Source organism: Physella acuta, unplaced genomic scaffold (assembly GCF_028476545.2).
Source record: "Physella acuta isolate Inbredline_101_S28 unplaced genomic scaffold, ASM2847654v3 ptg000731l, whole genome shotgun sequence".
Lineage (NCBI taxonomy): Eukaryota > Metazoa > Mollusca > Gastropoda > Physidae > Physella > Physella acuta.
Genome location: NW_026732249.1, coordinates 39,774 through 64,159, shown reverse-complemented (window position 1 = coordinate 64,159; position 24,386 = coordinate 39,774). Strand labels below are relative to the sequence as shown.

Genomic DNA, 24,386 nt, shown 5'->3' with positions numbered 1-24,386 from the left:
ACAAGAACTTCACAAGTAAATTACAGAATTTATTTATTTAAACTACCATCAAAAGTAGTTCTTTCTCTAGATACAATACAGATGAATAAAAGTGAATTGAAAAGTATAGCCAACACAGGCGCTACCTCTCAGCAGCCCACCTACATTACTTATAACACTTATACTAGCAATTACATGTTGAGACAGCACTACACACTAAAAAAAAATATGCTTGTATTACAATGACCAGTACCTGGAACAAGCACACAGTTCCCATACATTCCCTGTATTTGGATTGCAATCAACACAACAAACTGCGCTTCTAACACTGACTCAATGTTCAACACTCACTTCATACTTCTCCAACATTGGTTGAGACACAGTTTATTAAAATATAGTGGTTAGAATAAAGTACATATATTGGAAAGTTCCTATTGACAATTTAAAGGAAGTAAAAAAAATACTTAATATCATCACATCATATATAAATATATGCATACACACATATACATACAACAAACTTTTCTGAATAAGTTCATAAATACACAGGTTCATATTTGAAAATGTATGATTTTACTCCCAAAATCAAAGGAATTGGATGAATCCTTGTCAACAAGTGCTAATAGCTAGAGATCAAATCTAGAGGGTCCTTGGCTTGAATGGTATCCAAATGTATGACAGATGTCAATGTTTCTAAAAACCAATACTGGAAAAGACATATGCAACATTTCTAGAAACTTATAACAACTGACATCTAATATTATCAAAAAGACAACTGTCTAATTATTTTACCCATTAATTTTACCAATTATAACAATTTTACCTATTAAAATAATGAAACGTTTTCTGTATCATCATTGAAACAGATTAAATCAAATCATGTGAATGTGCTATTCAAATTAAAGTACCTCCATTAATTTAAAGATATTGTAACAATTTAAATTTATTACAATTAAATCTTCTATTGTTTCATTCAGCTTATAAGATACAGCCACTGTGAATGGAGTTATAGTTATATGTTCACAATCGGCTTAAGGATATAAAACTTCAAAGTTGCATTTTGACTGACAAAAATCTTATTGATTGCCACCAAGTTTAAGTCAAAGACCCTCTTTTTTTTTTAATTAGAAACATAACAAATTACTGAGCAAATCTGCTAGGGTATAATGTTAAAAATAAATATAGATCACTGATTATTCTGACAACAAAGTATAATAACTTATATGGCTTATAAAAGATAAACACTTTAGACATCATTACAAATATATTCAAACTTTAATGATAATACATATTATTATATTTCAGAGCATCTCTATTATCATTTCTGAAATAATTTCTCATCAAATTGGTTTTAAACTTCATATTGGTAGATAATGGAAAGTTGTTTTTACTATCATGACATCATCCTAACAGCAATTGTATTTTAACTGATTTAATTAAAATGAAAGTAATACACCTTACTTAATTAAAATAAATGCACTACACCTTTCTTAATTAAAATAAAAATGATATTCCTTTCTACAAACTGATCAGCTTTGTTCAGTAGGCTCTACTTCAGGACAGCAAGAAAGAAATAAAACGGTGCAGGACTTTGGGGAAATAGTTGACTATCAAAGATTTTAAAAATTGAAAGAAAATAATTACAAGGACTCAACTTTTTAAAAATTGATGAACTGCAAAAAATAAATAAAAAAGCTTTTAAAACGTTGGCAATTTAAGATCATTATTCTAAAAATAAGACTAAAGATATTGACTCCAAGATTTTAGGTACTAACACCATTCAAATACTAGTTATGGCATTGGTGATATAATTATAATGGAATACATTTTTTATAATAATGGATTATTTCCATAGGACCCAGAGATGATGAAGTTGTACGAAATAATTGATAAACACTTTTTTAAAAAACATCAAGAAGGTTTAATATTAGTAAGTTTCATTTGGGTGAAGGTAAATATTGTTCAAGCTCAGCTACTTACTTCAAGCTTGATTGCGTGTTAAATATAATTTAAAATCAGGTGATAACTATAGTCTCTTTGCAAAGTAAAGGTTATTGATACAAATTCTTCATAATTTTTAAATCACACAGCAGGAAAGTATTTCACAAATTTTAAAATAATAAATTTATATGATAAATCCCACTTTTCATAAGCTCAACATCTTACACACCAACAGTTACATAATAATATGCATAGTTTTAAAAGATGATTCAAAACTAACTGCAAAAAATTTGTTCCAAATATTTCAAGTAAACATTTAACATACACGCTTATACATTTTGTGATGTTAATTAGTAATGCTACATTTTTTAATGTGAGATGACATCAATAAGAATCTCTAGGCATGATGACCAGAATTATACAAAAAGCTAGTTGTTGAGCTAAATATTTAAACCAAAAATTAAAGCCATAAAATAATAGCAATTATTAGTAAGAAATAAAATGCAGCCTGCTAAGTCTCTATTAGTATATATTAAGTGACCACGGTCTGATGTTTGGGTATTATGAAAAAGAGGGAATAAAATGGATATGTGTTGATAAAGCCTATTGAAATGCTCAAAGGGAAATCCCTCTTATATCGAAGCCACTCTCCAAAGAGAAAATAATTATGCCCAAATATAATGATGACAGATTTTTTATATATATTATAACAGCTACCAAAATGGGTTTTCTTTCAGTGCTCCTTAAAATTATGTACATTAGTTTTTAAGAGAGAAAAAACTAAGTGAGAAACTTGAATTATTTAAAAGCCTCAACAGAGGTATAAGTTTGTATAAGGATCAATGTTCATGTGACTGAACCACAATGTTAGTTTGTTATAGATTTACAAAAGGCATGACAAAACCAGTTGTTTTAAAAAAATAATCAACATGACCACGACAAATATTTGAAAAAGTATTAGTTTTCTTCCAATGGCTTAAACATAATTCAGTAAAACATAAAAAATTGTGATTTAATTTTAAAATAAAGCTAAAATCTATAGGCATAAAAGGTGTGTCTACTATATTTACCAAATAAACATAAAACTACAAAGAAGCAATACTAAACATTGTTAACGGGAACAACTGCAAATATAAATCAGAAACACAAATCAGGTTTAAAAAAATTAAGTGAAAGAATGGACTATGATGAGAACATCAGACATGATCATCATATACTTGTCCTTCATCCACATTGCCATAGTCAAATTAAATTATAACACTTAAACCCTAAACCTAACCCACTGCCTTAAACCCTAGCTTTAATATACCCTTAACAACAATACTTATGATCTGATTATGGTCGTATGGCAAAAGGACAAGTAACCCCATTCAAACCTGGAAGCTCTATCTAATGAACAAGGAATGGCTGACATTTTGAGAATAGGTAGGCATTCTGGCTAAAAATAAGCCATCGCTTCGGTCATTTTTTTTTACAACTGTTAAAAATTTAAAGTAAACTTTTTATACCATAATCAATCGTATTGCTTTTATACTCTTTGTTCATCAAGAAAATAAATGAAACAAAATAACTGATAAAAAAACACAATCATTTAAATGAGTACAACCCTTGACAATCAAATAAACACAAAACAGTCGAAGTCCTTTCCATATCTTTTAAAATTTAATTTGGTAGCGGCCTTTCCGAAACCTTTCTTGAGATACCAGTCCCAAAGTTGACTACATTATTGCACAAGACAAGGCTAAATGTGATGTTGTTTGGTCTGTTGTCTCCAACAACCATTTGTAAGTTTCATCAGCTCAGTTGTAAGAAATGGATTTTAAAAAAAAAAGTTTCATCACTCTGATGTGGTCTTGTATCACAAGGTTACCTCCCCTTATTATAAAAAAAAAGCACCACTGATCTATCACTCAAGCCCCAGGCCCCAGTTGATGACCTGCACGATGCCAATGATCACTGGTTGCCAAGCAACTAAATATCTGATCCAGTCTAACAGATTGCCATACATAACATGAGGCCGCTCCCATCTGGAGTGTTGTGTTAAGAAAAGTTTCAATGTTTGCAGAAAAAACAAAGTGTAGAAAATGTCATGTTCTATAGGCAAAACAAAAATTAGGGTTAATTTTTTTCATTAGTATCAATTTACTTTATCATAAAAGTCACATTTATCAATCAAGTATAGTTGGGATATGTTTTGCTTTAAGATGATTTACATAAGAAATTAATTGCAAGTCCACTGGTAAGAATATGTCTGGTTCGTTAAATTATGATCTAGAATTATAAATAGATTAAATATTATTTTTAAAGGAAATAGAGCCTAAATTTTTTTTAGATTAAAATGTGAAACTAAATTAAGGAGCTATCAACTAACAAACACCTTGTTTTTTTAAACTGCTAATGAGTTGGAAAAATAATACATTCCATTAGCAGTAGCTTAAGGTCAGTTTACCTTCTCGTGAAATAGCAAACAAAAATGAATTCTTATAGAAACGACAGTAAAATAATTTTAATAGTCAAGGATACGGCCCAGGAAACATGCGCTTGAGGTCGACCTTCTCCTTGCAGTATGGACAAGTCTGTTTTTTTCCTACAATGCACCAACCACGTATACAAAATTCATGAAATCTTAATATGCCAGTCAAGGAAATTTACAACAGATTTCTGAAAGACTGCCTAAAGGATAAATTAAAAGTTGTTATAATTAATAATTTTTAAATGATCCAAAACTTAAAATCTTTACCTAACTCTAAATTTGTAATATAATTTAATTAATAAACAAAATCTATTGTTGATACTATATTTCTAAAGAATACAGTATCTAGGCATACTGTTTTAGCTTCACATATATTTTGGCAGAGATGCTTGAACCCTAACCTAGTCTTACAAATGCAGATTTAATCTACATGTTTGCATTTACCCTCAGATAGACTGTAAGTTGGCTAAGAAATGTACCACATTTAGGATTCTTTTTTATCTTATAAGAAAACTGTCAGAATAAAATAATCCTCAACTAGTGTTTGGCTGTTGTCAATTGTGAAGCTTAGGGCCACATGAAACTGTGCAGTAATTGCAATTATAAATAATAGCCTCCATAATACAAAGCAAGGAGCTGCCATATTTTAGAAAGCTTACAATGATGATTGGCTAGGCTTAGATCAACTGATGATTAAATTCATCAAAAAAAGATACACATGGCCACAATTCAGTTTGATGGATTTTTCAATAACGGCGTTATCGTTACTGATCATGAAGATTTCATTGCCACATACAGCACACATGTTGGAGTCCAGATGTTTGGCTGGCAAACCAGTGCTGGAGTAATACTGCAATGGGAAACAGTTTTAAGCAAAAATGTAAACAAACAATTTTTCATTTCTGAAAGGTAGCAAAATATTCTCTGAATGAATAGTTTCTTTATCAAACACACAAAGATTATTAATTACAATATTAGTAACTAACAATAAAATAATTCTAAAACAAATTGTATCAATTATGTAGCAATTTCGTTTCCTTGTAATTGTAATTGGTCAATAATAGAGCACCTGACAGCAAACCCACCAGTATGAGTTTCAGATCCTATAGTCAAGTCTGTAGAATGTCCCTGAGTAAACACAGGTCTGACCGGTAAAAAAAAGCAAAAGCTGCTGGGCATAGTAGTGACAACAAATATTCTTCAAATAATGAAGTCACAGAAACAAGTGAACTCTACTTCATCTAGCTAATTCACTTTCAGGTCTGAAAGCGTCATTGTTTTTTTTATAAACCTAATAATAATAACTGGGATTACCCAGTCAAAAGACGGGCTTTTCTTTAGTTCAATGTTTCACTAACTGATAAAGTATACATTAATTTGAGTAAAACCTGATGGATAAATTAGGTTCACTTATAATTTAGACCATTCCATGATAGAATGTTTCTAGTTTGACTTAAATAAAATTCAAGAAAATGTTACCCCAATGTGAGCTGCCATGGTATCAGCACAGACTTCAGCAAAATCCCTGGACACCACCCCAAAATACAGCCCATAAAACAAGAGCAGCAGCCCAAAGTCCATGGCCGTCTGAGGCTTGACCAACACCAGCATGTTCAGGCCAAAGATGGTGAACATGATGACCAGGTAGCCAGCAATCCCTGAGGCATAGCTCAGCTTGTACAGAAGTAGGAACCACTTGTACACCCATCTAGACAAGTTTTACAAGAAAATTTTTTATATAATTTGAGCAGCCCAGTGAAAAATGGCTTGACAATAAAAAAAGCAGACAAAAATATCTGACCCTGCAAATACTAAATCCCCCACTCAGAACCTTCTTTAAGGGTGATGTGATTTTACCTGGGGGTGGAGCCTGATAGAGGTTTCCGTGATGCTTTAAATGTCACAAATCCTGTGATGATTGAGAACAGCATCCAGAACCCACAGAAGCGCCACCAGGCAAACTTGGCACAGATGATGACAGGTATCAACCACATTCCCAGGAGTGTGGCCCTCTGAAACATTTGTTGCAGAACATTTGTTAGGGGTAGAAACATTTGTTGCAGAACATTGTTGGGGGATAGAAACATTGGTTACAGAACATATGTTGCAGAAGATTTGTTACATTGGTTACAGAACATATGTTGCAGAAGATTTGTTACATTGGTTACAGAACATATGTTGCAGAACATTTGTTGAGTGGATGTGAAAACATTGGTTACGGAACATTTGTTGGGGAATAGAAACATGTACACACCCTTGAGAGGATGCTTCTTCTCTGGGGCCACATTTATAAAGGAACTTATTTTCTATATATTTTCTATAGCATTTTGCAGGTGCAACTCCTACCTGGTATGATTTAAAATGTCTTGTTTTCCATTGAACTAGCACAATCTGAGCCACAATAAGGGTAACCAATAGGATAAGGGCCATCTCCGCATGCATTGATTCGTGCCCTTTGTGTTTCTCGTGAAGCATTTGATGTTCCACCCTAAATTTTTAACACAAAAAACATAACTATATTTAGTAATGTTTTCAGTTAAAAAATGTGAATAATCATATGAATAATAACTCAAGTCAGTTTAGATAACATTGATACATCACCAAATTTAAATGTTGTTCAAAATATTTGTAGCTTTCTAAAATGTTAAAAAAATATCATAAAATAGCTAAAATCAAAACCATAAGAATTATTTAGAAAAGTTACCTCCATCTTTCTTTTTCTGACAACTTCGACAAGTCTATACCAGACTACGGAAAGTAAAACAAAAATATTGCAAATTTTTTTAAAAAGTGATTAAACAATTTAATTTTTTGGACAAAACATATAAAAATTGAAAGGTAAAGATTTCAGCAAGATAGGGTTCTTTTTGTTTCAGTCACTAATCCCAGAATCTAGCAGACTTAAATGCAAAATGAAATAAAATTATTGTACCAAAAGTACAAATAGGAGTCAACTTTTCTTTTTAAAAAAACTGTAATGCTTGTTATATTTTTAATTATTTTTAAAATTGCAATTATTTATCAGATTGTAACAAAATGTATATTTAAATGTATTATTAAAATAATAGATATTTTGTTATTGTTTTGTTTGGACAAACTTTGTTCATAAACCAAAAGTATCATTAAATTCCCTAGGATGAATTAAATCTCCATGCTAATACCAAGTTAGCATTGTGTCACCTAATTAATGGCCAATCAAAAAGTATAGCACAAGGGTGGATCTAACTAGAAAATTCTTGTACTTTAAAAAGCACAAACATAAATTAGGATATTTAAAAACAACCCACACCCACAAGCAAGGCAGATCAAGCAGTACAACAATCAAATTAAAAAATCAAATTATCTAACAAACTGTTCTATTGTCACTTGATTTATAAGTAAGCTGATTCTATAAAACTAGGCATGCTGCCCAGCTTCGCTTAGGCTTTCGAAAACATTGAGGATTTGAATGCTTAATTAATTCGCCCGAGGGTCGGTCTACGACCTCAGGAGTTATGAAGAGGTTCCTCCGTGGACATTTTTTTTCGATTTATAGCTCATATAAGGCGCCGGTCACTCGAGGTCAGTTTTGACCCCCTCATCGTAGACTTTTCGGCCAACCGGCCCCCGTGTTCTGTCGTCCCAAGGCAAGATCCTGCCAAATTTGAAGCGCCTGCGGCGCCGGAAAGTGCCCTATCGGACACCCGACAACTTTGCTTTATATATTATAGAGATTAGCAAATTGCATAGATAAACAAAGATTTAAATAAAGTAATTAAGGCCTGAAATACTTTAGTATAGAAATGTAATGTTTGGATATATTCTGGATCTAGGTAGTGTCTACATCTGTGTAAGTCTAGTTTTTCCGTAGATCTAGATCTAGAATCCAAATAGAATTTTTTTTTTTAAGTTTAGCCCGAGCAAAATAAAAAAAATAGATTAACCAAGTTGACTTGGTGTGTCTCGAACCCGCACCATTTAAACGCGGAGAATGAAAGACGTATTTTAAAATCTTAACTTACGCGAATATGCCTATTCTTTCAAATTGATTTTTTTTATCCCAAATTAGCCAGTTCCAAACAAAGATTTTTTATAAAATAATTAAGTCCTGGAATAGATTCTAGAGAAGTTAGAGTCTAAATCTAGATCTTATCGTCTACGTCTAGTTATTGCGTAGATTTAGATCTAGTCTAGGTTTAGAATCTCTGGATCTAGAATCCAATTGAATAACATAAACTTTATGAGTTTAGGCCGGAAAAATTGTATTGTATACATTTCATAGTGTACGAAGATCTAAATCAAATTTGAATGAGGAAAAATTGTATTGTATACATTTCATAGTGTACGTAGATCTAAATCAAATTTGAATGAAATAGTTCATTTCTTTTTATTCTAAACACGGCAGATGACGTCATTAGTTAATGTATAAACATTAGTGACGTCACAGTTTTAAGCGTTCTTTTTCACATCTATAAATGCTTTTCCTGTTGCATAAATAAAATTGTTTTTCTACATTTGAATACGCCTTTATTTTATATTTTTCTTCTTTAAATAAAATTGTGGTTATACATTTAAAACATCTAACATATTATTTTCAACAAAAGTCCTTATAAAGTTCTCCATATATCGCTGCCGTTTCTGACGTGATGTCCGGCAAAAATATTTTGCGGACAGACAGAGAGAGAGAGAGAGAAAAAAGCGCACGTGGCCTTTTATATATTAGGATGTTTAAAAAGCAAGTGCACCTGAAAAAATATCTACAGTAAAAAGGTATGTATGGTATATACAGAAGCAAAGTAAAAGATAAATAAGTTGTTATAGTTTACTGTGCAAAACAAAGACCAGCAAATAATGAAGATAAAGCTCTAGAAAAAATATGCTTCAGTGTATCTTTTAATGCAAAGAAAGGATATATCAAAAGAAAGTTAACATATTTTTATCTGAAATTAATTTCTCCACACTGGATAGATCATTTAAAAATAGCACACACACATTTACAATGTGATTCAGTGGTAATTTAATCATGAAAGAAAACAACTGCATAATCCAAATTTAACTGTCAAGGTACCCCAAAAGTTTTGTTTAAACTAAGTGAAAAAAATAAATAACAAAGCATAGTTCTAGTTTTAAGCACTTTAAATTTAACTTAGCTAGTATGTGTGTAATGGAAATCACTTTACGTACTAATGCGGGCAAATAAAACCAAGCTGACCAAATAAAGAGGTAGACATTTTTCAGCATCAGGTAACTATTCAAAGGAAAAATGGTCACACCTGGTAGGCAAAATGATCTCTGGGGTACCTTGGAAAGCTGAGTCTAAATTTCATCATTTTCTGTTATAACTGATCACTCAATGCATCAAGCCAACAGCAAAGTTTATATTGCCAAATTCAATACAACACAGAAACTATGGTCAATTCTCCTAGAGAAGTTGCAATAAAAATCCACAATAGAAAACAGATGAACTGAGTAAAATATACAAAATAATTCCTAAAACTGGAATTAAGCAAGAGCAGAAATGAAAGAAAAGTCTAAATACACTACACTAAATGATGGTAAAGATGAATGCAAACATATTTTTTTTTTAAACAGGGTCTGTATGTCAAGAATAGAAAACATCTGTATTTGATTGGTTTTACAAACATCCAAATATTATCCAAAACCAAAACATTCAATTTATTGCTGTAATAGATTGAGTTAATTGTGAGGTCAAGGGAACTCACTCTCTGTATTAGTATTATATTTATATTGTTATCTTGAGTGATGTCCCTTACATGTTGTTATCTATAAATAGTTCTCTCTCGCCATTTCTCTCTCTCTCTTTGCATGATGGCGTCTGTACATAATAAAGACTGTTAACAACCAACGCGGCTTCTCGTCAGTCATTACAATCCACTTCATTTGGCGACGAAGGATAAACATCTACTAGAAAGAGCACCTACTTACGCAAAAAAGAGGTTTGCTAGAGCTTATTAGCTAATTATTTCTAGAATTATGGCGCTGTATGGCCAAATAAAACAATTTGATGCGAATGATGAAATCATTCAAGATTACCTAGAGAGGTTAAGCTTTTACCTAGAAGCTAACGACGTGACGATAGAAGCCAAAAAGAGAGCTGTTTTGTTAACAGTCATAGGGCCTCAACAATTTAGGCTACTAAAAGACTTATGCGCACCAGCCAGTCTAACTACCAAGAGCTTTAACGAGCTGAGCAAATTGCTAACAGACCACCATGCGCCTACCCCATCAAAGTTTCTATGTAGAGCTAGATTTGACAGTAGGACTCGTCAACCAAACGAGTCAATAACAGAATATGTTGCTGCTTTACGTCATTTAAGTGAATTTTGTGAATTCGGCGATACGCTGTCTGACAGACTATGTGAAAAGTTTGTGACAGGTGTAAACAGCCCTGATATTCAAAGAAGGTTGCTGCTCGAGTCAGATCTAAAATTAGAAAAAGCAATACAACTTGCAACTTCATTCCAGCAGTCATCAGATGCGGTGAGATCTTTAGCACCTTCAGAGATCCATGCAGTAAACAGCAGGTTAGTCAATAAACATCAACCCCATCAGAGCATTCCAACTTATGCTAAACAGCCTGCTCGTTCAAATCCTAGATCTAAATCTAGTAATAATTATCAAAAATGTCATCGATGCAAAGGTCCCCATGCATCTCATCGGTGCAAGTTCAAGTCTGCAACTTGTTATAAGTGCAGTAAGCAAGGTCACATTGCCAAGGCCTGCTTTGCAAAGTCTTCGTCTGTTGCTAAATCTAGCCAGTCAAGACAGTACCGCAACCAAAGGCAGCACTATGTTAACTCTCACCAAGACTACCTAACCCAACCAATGAACCACTCTACCTGTGAAAATGCTCAAACTGATTCGCAGCCGGATTTCAACCTGTTCTCTGTGAAATCAATAAGTCATGCTCCCATCAATGTACAAGTTAATATCAACGGTAAGAGCATCAGCTTCCAACTTGACACTGGAGCATCACTAACAGTCATCACAAAGAAAGATTTTGACGCTGTCACAGGAGGATCAGTGTCTCTACAGCCGTGTCACAAGTGTCTAACAACATACACTGGTGACAATGTTCCGGTAATAGGAGAGTGTATGGTTCATGTAAGTTATAATGGTCAAAGTGTTAAACTTCCTCTTCTTGTGGTTGAAGGAAATGGACCGCCATTACTAGGTAGGAACTGGTTAAGTGATCTTAAGTTAAATTGGGAGAGTATTTGTTCATTGAAGAATGTAAAAGAATCTAGTCTTACTTCACTAGATAAAGTTATATCTGAAAATAAATGTGTTTTTGGTAACTCTGGATTACTAAATGATAGAACAGTGAAGTTAAGCATTAAAGATACAAATCCAAGATACTGCAAAGCTAGAGTTCCACCTTATGCAATGAGGAATAAAATTGAAAATGAGCTAAGCAGATTAGAATCTAATGGCATTATAAAGAAGGTAGACTATTCTGATTGGGCAACGCCCATTGTGCCAGTGTTAAAGAAGGATGGTTCTATAAGAATTTGTGGAGATTATAAAACCACACTGAATAAGCAAATAGAGCTAAATAGGTACCCTATACCTAACATTGAGGAAATTTCTTTGAATTTGGCAGGAGGAGACAAATTCACTGAATTAGACTTTAGTCATGCTTACACTCAACTAGAACTGCATCCAGATTCAAAAGTCTATACGACAATAAACACACATAAAGGACTCTACCAATATGAAAGACTATGTTTTGGCATATCATCCAGCCCTGGAATTTTCCAAGCTGTCATGGACAGTATTTTTAAGGATATTCCAAATGTTTGTGTGTACTTTGACAATGTGTACATAACTGGTAAGAATGACACTGAACATCTTAAAACACTAGATAAAGTATTGAAAATTGTTGGTGAAAAAGGTTTAAAGATAAACAAAGATAAATGTCAATTCATGCTGACAGAAATTAGTTTTCTTGGTTATATATTAAACAAGCAAGGCATCAGACCTCAACCTGAGAAAACAAAAGCCATTAAAGAAGCACCCAAACCTGAAAATACCCAACAACTAAGAGCTTTTTTGGGCTTGATAAATTACTATGCAAAGTTCATAGGAAATCTGTCTGGTAAACTATCACCACTGTACAAGCTGCTACAGAAAAATGCAACTTGGCACTGGGGTAAACAACAAGAAGCTGCTTTTAATACAGCAAAAGAGGCTTTGTCTGCTGACACCTTACTAACTCACTATGACCCAGGGAAAAGACTTATATTAACATGTGATGCTTCACCAGATGGTGTAGGAGCAGTCTTGTCCCACATGGATGAGAAGGGTGACAGACCCATTGCTTTTGCCAGTAGATCTTTGAACCAGGCTGAGAAAAATTATTCTCAGTTAGATAGGGAAGGCTTAGGCATCATTTTTGGTGTTAAGAAATTTCATAAGTTTCTGTTTGGTAGGAAGTTCACCATCTTTACAGATCATAAACCATTGCTAGGTTTATTTGGAGAAAACAAAACCCTACCTGAGCATGCCTCACCAAGAATTCAAAGATGGGCTATCACACTAACTGCATACAATTATGAATTGAAATACAAACCTGGATCTGAGAATTGTGCAGATAGTCTTAGTAGATTACCTTTAAAAAACCAAAGCCTGAGCTATGTACCAGAAGATGTATTTGTTCTCTTCACTATCATGGATAACTCCAATATAAATGTGAATGATATTAAAAGAGAAACACAAAAAGATGAGTGCTTAATAAAAGTATATGAGTACTGTAAGAATGGTTGGCCTGAAGAGTCTGTGAATGATGACTTAAGGCCATATTAAATAAGAAATAAAAACCTTTGTGAAGATAATATAAAAGATGGAGAAGATGCAGTCCATTATCAGTCAGAGCTACCTAAACAAAGTATTTGTAACTTAATAAATGATTATGGTGATATGGCAATTTCAAATGCTTTAAGTAAGAAGGAATGTGATCATCAAACAACTTTGCTAACATCATTAGCACTTACAGAAACTAAAAGGGTAACATCAAAAGAAAAGAGAAAAAGATTTTTGCCATTTAATACTTTCAGATGCCAATTCAAAAAGTCAATCATGACAGAACACCCATTGAAAGAGAATTTGGTATTAATGATAATGTGTATCTAAGAAATTATGGGAGAAAGGAAAAATGGATACCAGGTCAAATTGTTCAATGTACAGGACCTGTGTCTTATAAAGTAAAAATAACTTGTGCAGATAATAAGTGTGAATCTATCAATCCCACCAAATCTGAACAGTTCACACCAACTCAGTTTGTTCCACAACCAAGTTCTGTTGATATGAGTGAACCAAGTTGTCTGGAGTCAGAAAATGTAAATTCTGGAGTTAATGATTTAAATCCTAGACCTCCTGAGATAGAGAATCCAGATGGTCAGAATCTTGAGTCACCAAATCAAAAGCCACTGAGAAGGTCAAGCAGGACAATCAAAGTCCCAAATAAGTTAGACCTATGATTTTAAAGGTCAAAAAGGACTTTGACATTATTGTTTTGTATTTTGATTATGTTGTAGCATATTGTGCATTGTTTGTAAGGATGTAATCTACCATAGTGTTCATGTTACAATATAATTGGTGATTTTAGGATACTATCAATTGTTCTATTGAGAGATGTGTTATTGTGTTCTAAGGGTAAAGGGATGTAATAGATTGAGTTAATTGTGAGGTCAAGGGAACTCACTCTCTGTATTAGTATTATATTTATATTGTTATCTTGAGTGATGTCCCTTACATGTTGTTATCTATAAATAGTTCTCTCTCGCCATTTCTCTCTCTCTCTTTGCATGATGGCGTCTGTACATAATAAAGACTGTTAACAACCAACGCGGCTTCTCGTCAGTCATTACAATCCACTTCAATTGCCATGAAAACTTTGCACCTCAAATCTGATTTTGAAGTGGGGGAGGGGGGGGGGGGGGGGGAAAGAGGGGGGGAAGCTGTGTTGTGTGCTGTCTGGAGAAAGAGGTGGTGAGTTAGTAAAAGACTGGGTAAAATTGAGATGGGGCAATTATTTTAGAGAATCAGTTTTAACAAAAAAAAATTTCTTCTTTTTGGTTCAACCTAAAATTATGTTCATGGGAGGGGGATGTATAAAAGTGGTAATGCTTTGGGGTGGTGTGATGTAGTTGGACAGGATTTAGCCCCAAATATGTAGCTTATATAACTGTTGTCTGGCCCATATTATTATTAATGTTAGTAGTCTTAAGTGTGAGACAACCCAACCATCTCCCCTTTAGATATTGTATGTAGCTTTCTTTAACATCTAATTATACTGAAAATATATATGATAGTGTTGTCAGTGGAAATGAATTTATTGGGTTAGTTTAGACAAAACTGCAGCATTAGAAGTGGGTCAGGTGTTGAATACCAGATTTGACTAAAAAAATGTAAAAATAAATATTGCTATGTTATAAACAGTGATTAAAGAATGAAAAGGTTTTTTAATTGTTCTAAATATTTAAAACTTATTATTAATTAATAGATAAATTTTTATCATCAAGATGAGTTTTTTGCAGTTTCAGTCACTAAAAACCTACCTACATAAAGACATACAAAATTTTTTCAAAAGCAGCTCATTACTGAAATTGGGTCAAACACTTTCATTTATATTTAATGTATCTAATCAACTATTATTAGTATTTTAAAGACGAAGCTATTGTTTACCTTGGTTAATGACTTCATTGGTTGGTCTATAATTTATATGCTTAAAAACTATTGTAAAAATTGGTTAATTGGTACATTTTACTGCTAATAATTTAAAGATCCAAATTGTTTACACAAGTTAAGATTTTAAACATTTCTCAATTTTATAAAAACTCAGCTATTCATTAGAATATTTTGAAATATTTGACTTAACTCTATGTTACTATATGATTTGGTGAAGCCATGTTGTGAGATTATATTGTTGATATTATGGGTTATTTGACTTCACTTCATTGAGAAGTGAATTTTTGTAACTTGAACTAGTGTGATTGTCCTACGGCTACATTTTTAAAAATTCAATTATCATTTATTATTAACCAATTATCAGTTATTATATAACAGGATTAACTTGTCTTATATAACTAGATTAAGATAGGCATAGACTGTTGCCAATATTTGTTACTTTGGAAATTGATGAAAAAATTGAATGTTGGCAGCAGGATCTGTTTTATACCATATCTAGAACTAAAAAGTCCAAGTCAAAAATTATTAAATAAACATTCTTAACAATAAAATGAAAACAATTTTGATCAAAAATTCAAAGCTTAGAATTTACCAATTTACTTTTTGGCATCATGAATCATCATGGCATCATACTATCCTTAATTCATATGATTAGTTCATATTTATTAGGCCTATGTAGTATTCTTAGTATTTATTTAGCTAATAAGTAGATTTACGTATTACACAGTAGCGTACGCAGGGGGGGAGCAGGGGGAGCGGCCGCTCCCCCTCTGGCCATTTTCAGCAAAGTGGCGCCTTTTTGGAAACTTTTTAAAATCAAAGTTTTAAACAATGATATTTGTTAAAAAAAATATTTTTGGTCGGCACAGCTATGTAAATCACAAGATTTCTTTTCATGCAGCAATTAAGCATTATTGTACTAGTCTAGTAGTGTCTACGTTTACAACACGTATTAACAGCTGCGTCAGTTTGCCATTCTAAAAATAACCATTACGATGCATTGCAATGTTTAATAAACCTCTACGGGTAGTACCACTTGGCAAGAGGGGTGTTAAGTTTAAGGCAACTGTATAATGTATTTGCTTACGAATAATTGAATTGGAAAATGTTATACATAAAACTTCACACTTGATTACTTTATATATACAGTTTGAATCGTGTGTTTAACTTTTTTTTAAAATTACAATACAGAAACAAATACAACGGATGTGGCACCTCTAATTTAAATTTACTTATGAGCAAACTGCGTAGTGGTGGGGACATTTTGAGAAGGTCAACAACCTCATCACGATGAAGTAGTAGTATTCTTACAGTTTGGGCGATAGTGATTACGATTACAAATTATATGAAACAGTTACAACCCCCCTCCTCCATGTAAAAACAAATATTGTCATTATACCACTGCTACTTATTTAAATCTATTTCTGTAATATTTATTTGTGTAATATACATTTGTGTAATATATAATATGTATGTTTAGAACAGTCATCTAAATACTGACGCTATGTTCACTCTGAGTTGGTTATCTCTCCCCCCCCCCCCCCCCACACACACCTCACCACCACAATTGTGTAGAGCGACATTAATGTCACACCTAGGTATACATTGGGTTGGATAATTGACCTAAAGTGACCGCACAGTGGTGAATGAAGTTGAACCCACCCCCTCCCCCCCCCCCCAACACACCCTGAACTGATCTGTTAAGTGCATGTAGAAAAACGCGTAATGATGTACCAACGTTTATGCTGCCAGAAAATTAGCTTTTTAAACGTAAAACTCTGTGAATATTGTTTTTGCAATTACCAGTAAAAAGGTGTGTGATCAATACTTTCAATTTATTTTACATCATAGCGAAGTAATGACATACAGCTAGTACTTATATATATATATATATATATATATATATATATATATATATATATATATATATATATATATATATATAATACACGTATATAGTACGTGTTAAAAATTCGGCGCCTTTTTTGCTCTTTTCGCTCCCCCTTCAACGAAAACCTGGATACGCCTCTGGTATTACACTATATGCCGCCCTATATACTACTATGGCTATTAGCCATAATAGTATTAGGGTAATATAGGCCTATTATAGTATTATAGGTTCTAGCCCTAGATCTTTTATTTATAATAATTTAGATCTAGTTATTAATAATAGTGACAGTAATGTGATATGAATAGGCCTAATCTGCAATTAATTTGACTTTCTAAACTTTCTTATTGAAGTCTTAGTCTTATTCTAATAATTTTAATTCTTAACCAGAAATGTCTGAACTGAATACTTTGAGTCAGCCTGTCAGGTGTCTAGACTCTAGAAATATCTAGACTCTTGATCTAATAATTAATAATTCTATTTATTTAGATCTACTACTTTTATCTATTCTCAAATCTCAACTAGTCTAGATCTAATCTAGATCTAGATCTATTCTGAGTCTGGAAGTAAGTCGGGAGAAGTTTAAATCTAGAATCTAGATCTAGATCTGAAAAATGAAGTGGAATCGATTCTAATATATTAGTAATTAACCGACTCAAACAAAAGTACTAGATTTTTTCTAGATTCTAGATCTAGATCTAAATCTAGATTCTAGATCTAGACTTATCACTCATGTCATAAATAAGTGATCCAAAATCAAAGTTCAAAGCCAAGTCTAAGCAGATTCGAATTTAATTACAATTAAATATGACTGATAATCAAGGTGGAATGTGGGGGTTTACGTTTATTTGAAAATTAAGACATGGATTTCTGAGAATGTTACAAAAGCAAATATTAAATGCAATGATTACTAGATTGATTGGTTTTTCGCCGTGCCAACCGTCTACGTGGTCGTGGTGATGGTTAGCCATATTGACGCTGTTGTTACTTTGTTGTCAGAGTAGCCTCTCTTTGATCACTTTCGGTTTATTTTTTAACGAAATAAACTAACTGTAAATAATACCTGAACTCGAGATCTAGATTTGCACAAATTTATGAATATGCAAACAGTGTTTTGTAAATGTGCCTACCTGTTCAAAAATTAAAAAGAAGGTAGCAGAGATGCAACCGCTACATGGGAGGTGTAGACTTGTTGGGTGTAGTCATGGCAAGACACAAACTTGTGCTCAAAAGCAAAAAGCTGCATATGAGTATGAGTCTAATATGACTGAAATAAGGCTTTGGTCAGCTCCTATATTTTGTTAAAAATAATAGCATGACAGAAGCAAACTATTGAAAATAAAATGAAAATTGATTTCCAGAAACCTATCAAACGTGGGCGGCCAAGCCAGGATTCACTTGAGGATCTGATTAAAAGTAAAAAAAAAAAAAATGTAGAATGCACATCATGCACCACTACGAAGTCTCCTGAACCAGAGTGGATACTGGATTTCAGTGGCGTAGCCAGGATCGTCTCAAGGGGGGGGGGGGGTCCAATTTTTACCCGGGGACAAACTTTCGAATTGCATCCCCCATCATACTTATATATATATATATATATATATATATATATATATATATATATATATATATATATATATATATACCGAGGGGTCTATGGACCACGCCGACCCCTTAACAAGCAGTGTTTCTTCCAGACTTTTTTCTCCGGGGGGGGGGGGGCACTTGATAAAAGTAAAAGTATATTTTTACTATATGAATTCCATCTCGTTCGGTTCGGGGGGGGGGGGGGGGGGGTTGTAGACTTTCTTTGGGGTAGGGGTGGGGGGGGGGGGGTGGCGGAGCACTCCCGAAGAGATGCCTGAAAGAAACTCTGTTGACAAGTGCAACGTACATCTTTGTTGTAACAGCTGTCTTAAAAAGTATAACCTCATGATGTTGCTGACATGCAAAAATTAGTTTTTTAAATAAAAGTACATGTGTAAATTAAAAATTGATTTTTTTTTCTTCACAGTATTCTGCATATACCCAACAAAACAATTATAAGTACGTTTTTTTCATTGGTCACTAAGTTAAGATTCGTGTTTGGTATAGTTGTTCAATGGCTTAAGTGGTCACTTATGTGAGGTTCTGGTGTGGTCACTGACTCGGTGTCTCTGTTAACCACTATGGCTCTACCGGCCACCACCATGAGACCTAGTCTGACCAATCACAAAATGCCTCTAATGGATACTGACTTTAGGGAGTCACTGCCTCTAGAACTTTGGACTGATGACTGGCTAAACTATCCTGGTACTGTCACTAGCTTTAAAAATGTGGTCTTGAAACTATCTCAAAGACTAATTAGGCCTGGACATTGACATAAAGACTGGCTTTATAAAATAAGTCATAGGTGTTGCTTGAATGCACGTATAACTTTTAATTTCAACATTTTTTCCAAATCACAAACGCATTAAGTGTGTACTCTAAACCAGGGATTCCCAACCTTTTTTTTACTCTAGAGCACATTCTAAAATATCGGTAGGGTGGCGGGCACCACCTATTTTAAATCGACAAATTCGTTCCAGAGGCGTAGCGACCCTTCCCGTCACCCGGGGACAAAACTTTCGATTTGCACCCCCCCCCCCCCCCTCAAACTTTCGATTTGCAACCCTCCCCCTCAAACTTTCGATTTCCATCCCCTTCAACCTTTCAATAATGTTTATGAAAAAAATTCTGTCTCTGTCGAATAGTGAGAGGCGGGCACATAGGAATCGTTCGGCGGGCGCCGTGGCGCCCGCGGGCACGGGGTTGGGAACCCCTGCTCTAAACTGTTCTCTAGTTTGTTTTCTTCGTAAGCCGAGACCCAAAATGACGTAATACAAATAGATACAGCGACATAATTCTTTATTTTAGCAACACATTTTAGCAAGTTTTTTTCACCCCCCCCCCCCACATGAAGAAAGTTTACCGGCACCCATTCCCCCCTCCCCCCCCCCCCCCTCGAACGAAATGGAATTTTATATAAAAAACATACTTTTACTAGTGTCCGCCCCCCACCCCCCGGAGAAAAAAGTTTGGAAGAAACAATACATTCCAGTCATGGGAATATTTGTGAATGGATCTTGGTCAGTCGTTTATGTAAACGTCTGAACATCATCGTTGTGTTGCTGTATTTGAGGTGGATTGGAGTGGTTCTATTATAACACACTGACGAGAAGCCATGCTGTTTGTATATAGATTTTATTGGGCCTTCGGCTACATGATGGAAGACCGGAACAGGAAGTAACAATAGATAAATACAAGGGACATCACTCAATAACAACATTATAAATATAACTAATACAAGAAGAGTGAGTTCCCCTGACCTCACAAATCCCAATATATTACATCCCTTTACCCTTAGTAAACACAACACATCTCTCAATAGAACAATTGACAGCATCTTAAAATCACCAATTATATTGTAACATGAACATTATGGTAGATTACATCCTTACAAACAATGCACAATATGCCACAACATAATCAAGATACAAAACAATGATGTCAAAGTCCTTTTGACCTTTAAAATCATAGGTCTAACTTATCTGGGACTTTGATTGTCCTGTTTGACCTTCTCAGTGGCTTTTGATTTGGTGACTCAAGATTCTGACCATATGGATTCTCTATCTCAGGAGGTCTAGGATTTAAATCATTAACTCCAGAATTTACATTTTCTGACTCCAGACAACTTGGTTCACTCATATCAACAGAACTTGGTTGTGGAACAAACTGAGTTGGTGTGAACTGATCAGATTTGGTGGGATTGATAGATTCACACTTATTATCTGCACAAGTTATTTTTAACTGGTCTGCATGTCTACGGACAATAAGTCCATCATTTGTTTTTACTTTATAAGACACAGGTCCTGTACATTGAACCATTTGACCTGGTATCCATTTTTCCTTTCTCCCATAATTTCTTAGATACACATTATCATTAACACCAAATTCTCTTTCAATGCATGTTTTGTCATGATTTAATGGAACTATTTTTGAATTGGCATCTGGAAGTATTATGCTATTATTCAGATCCTTGACTGACATAGATTTCTTTGATTGATCAATTTTCTCAGGTAATCTGATAGTGCTTTTTAGTAACCAAAAATACTGTTTAAAAGTAATATCCTGGACCATATCACTTTGCAACTGTGATCCAGTATTTGAAGTGGGTGTATTAAATGGCAAAAATCTTTTTTTTTTCTTTTGATGTTACCCTTTTAGTTTCTGTAAGTGCTAATGATGTTAGCAAAGTTGTTTGATGATCACATTCCTTCTTATTAATGTATTCTCTTTAAAAGCATTTGAAATTGCCATATCACCATAATCATTTATTAAGTTACAAATACTTTGTTTAGGTAACTCTGACTAATAATGGACTGCATCTTCTCCATCTTTTAAACTTAATTCCATTTTTCTTATTTTACATGGCCTTAAGTCATCATTCACTGACTCTTCAGGCCAACCATTCTTACAGTACTCATATACTTTTATTAAGCACTCATCTTTTTGTGTTTCTCTTTTAATATCATTCACATTTATATTGGAGTTATCCACGATAGTGAAGAGAACAAATACATCTTCTGGTACATAACTAAGGCTTTGGTTTTTTAAAGGTAATCTACTAAGACTATCTGCACTATTCTCAGATCCAGGTTTGTATTTCAATTCATAATTGTATGCAGTTAGTGTGATAGCCCATCTTTGAATTCTTGGTGAGGCATGCTCAGGTAGGGTTTTGTTTTCTCCAAACAAGCCCAGCAATGGCTTATGATCTGTAAAGATGGTGAACTTCCTACCAAACAGAAACTTATGAAATTTCTTAACACCAAAAATGATGCCTAAGCCTTCCCTATCTAACTGAGAATAATTTTTCTCAGCCTGGTTCAAAGATCTACTGGCAAAAGCAATGGGTCTGTCACCCTTTTCATCCATGTGGGACAAGACTGCACCTACACCATCTGGTGAAGCATCACATGTTAATATAAGTCTTTTCCCTGGGTCATAGTGAATTAGTAAGGTGTCAGAAGACAAAGCTTCTTTTGCTGTATTAAAAGCAGCTTCTTGTTGTTTACCCCAGTGCCAAGTTGCATTTTTCTGCAGCAGCTTGTACAGTGGTGATAGTTTACCAGACAGATTTCCTATGAACTTTGCATAGTAATTTATCAAGCCCAAAAAAGCTCTTAGTTGTTGGGTATTTTCAGGTTTGGGTGCTTCTTTAATGGCTTTTGTTTTCTCAGGTTGAGGTCTGATGCCTTGCTTGCTTAATATATAACCAAGAAAACTAATTTCTGTCAGCATGAATTGACATTTATCTTTGTTTATCTTTAAACCTTTTTCACCAACTATTTTCAAGACTTTATCAAGTGTTTTAAGATGTTCAGTGTCATTCTTACCAGTTATGTACACATTGTCAAAGTACACACAAACATTTGGAATATCCTTAAAAATACTGTCAATGACAGCTTGGAAAATTCCAGGGCTGGATGATATACCAAAACATAGTCTTTCATATTGGTAGAGTCCTTTATGTGTGTTTATTGTCGTATAGACTTTTGAATCTGGATGCAGTTCTAGTTGAGTGTAAGCATGACTAAAGTCTAATTCAGTGAATTTGTCTCCTCCTGCCAAATTCAAAGAAATTTCCTCAATGTTAGGAATAGGGTACCTATTTAGCTCTATTTGCTTATTCAGTGTAGCTTTATAGTCTCCACAAATTCTTACAGAACCATCCTTCTTTAACACTGGCACAATGGGCGTTGCCCAATCGGAATAGTCTACCTTCTTTATGATGCCATTAGATTCCAATCTACTTAGCTCATTTTCAATTTTATTCCTCATTGCATAAGGTGGAACTCTAGCTTTGCAGTATCTTGGATTTGTGTCTTTAATGCTTAACTTCACTGTTCTATCATTTAGTAATCCAGGATTACCAAAAACACATTTATTTTCAGATATAACTTTATCTATTGAAGTAAGACTAGATTCTCTTGCATTGTTCAATGAACATATACTCTCCCAATTTAACTTAAGATCAACTAACCAGTTCCTACCTAGGATTGGTGGTCCATTTCCTTCAACCACAAGAAGAGGAAGTTTAACACTTTGACCATTATAACTTACATGAACCATACACTCTCCTATTACCGGAACATTGTCACCAGTGTATGTTGTTAGACACTTGTGACATGGTTGTAGAGGCACTGATCCTCCTGTGACAGCGTCAAAGTCCTTCTTTGTGATGACTGTTAGAGATGCTCCAGTGTCAAGTTGGAAGCTGATGCTCTTACCGTTGATATTAACTGGTACATTGATGGGAGCATGACTTATTGATTTCACAGAGAACAGGTTGAAATCCGGCTGCAAATCAGTTTGAGCATTTTCACAGGTAGAGTGGTTCATTGGTTGGGTTAGGTAGTCTTGGTGAGAGTTAACATAGTGCTGCCTTTGGTTGCGGTACTGTCTTGACTGGCTAGATTTAGCAACAGACGAAGACTTTGCAAAGCAGGCCTTGGCAATGTGACCTTGATTACTGCACTTATAACAAGTTGCAGACTTGAACTTGCATCGATGAGATGCATGGGGACCTTTGCATCGATGACATTTTTGATAATTATTACTAGATTTAGATCTAGGCTTTGAACGCGCAGGCTGTTTAGCATAAGTTGGAATGCTCTGATGGGGTTGGTGTTTGTTGACTAACCTGCTGTTTACTGCATGGATCTCTGAAGGTGCTAGAGATCTCGCCGCATCGGATGACTGCTGGAATGAAGTTGCAAGTTGTATTGCTTTTTCTAATGTTAGATTTGACTCGAGCAGCAACTTTCTTTGAACATCAGGGCTGTTTACACCTGTCACAAACTTTTCACATAGTCTGTCAGACAGCGTGTCTCCGAATTCACAGAATCTACTTAAATGACGTAAAGCAGCAACATATTCTGATATTGACTCGTTTGGTTGACGAGTCCTACCGTCAAATCTAGCTCTACATAGAAACTTTGATGGGGTAGGCGCATGGTGGTCTGTTAGCAATTTGCTCAGCTCGTTAAAGCTCTTGGTAGTTAGACTAGCTGGTGCGCATAAGTCCTTTAGTAGCCTAAATTGTTGAGGCCCTATGACTGTTAACAAAACAGCTCTCTTTTTGGCTTCTATCGTCACGTCGTTTGCTTCAAGGTAAAAGCTTAACCTATCTAGATAATCATGAATGATTTCATCATTCGAATCAAATTCTTTTATTTGGCCATACAGCGCCATTATTCTAGAAATACTTAGCCAATATGCTCTAGCAAACCTCTTTTTCAGTAAGTAGGTGCTCTTTCTAGTGGATTATTTATCCTCGTCGCCAATTGAGGTGGATTGGAGTGGTTCTATTATAACACACTGACGAGAAGCCAT

At 34.2% G+C, this 24,386-nt stretch overlaps 1 protein-coding gene across 1 annotated transcript; it reads right to left on the bottom strand.

Moving 5' to 3' along the window:
• Positions 1-14: 14 nt before the first annotated feature.
• Positions 15-17,959, bottom strand: LOC131950060 (E3 ubiquitin ligase Rnf121-like). Its single transcript, XM_059312092.1, has 8 exons — positions 17,882-17,959; positions 7,098-7,141; positions 6,740-6,881; positions 6,251-6,405; positions 5,873-6,101; positions 5,110-5,243; positions 4,444-4,545; positions 15-3,947 (listed from the first exon to the last, which is right to left on the bottom strand). The coding sequence occupies exons 1-8, from the start codon at positions 17,939-17,941 to the stop codon at positions 3,827-3,829; spliced, it is 987 nt and encodes a 328-aa protein (XP_059168075.1). The 5' UTR covers positions 17,942-17,959; the 3' UTR covers positions 15-3,826.
• Between the last annotated feature and the right edge of the window lie 6,427 nt (positions 17,960-24,386).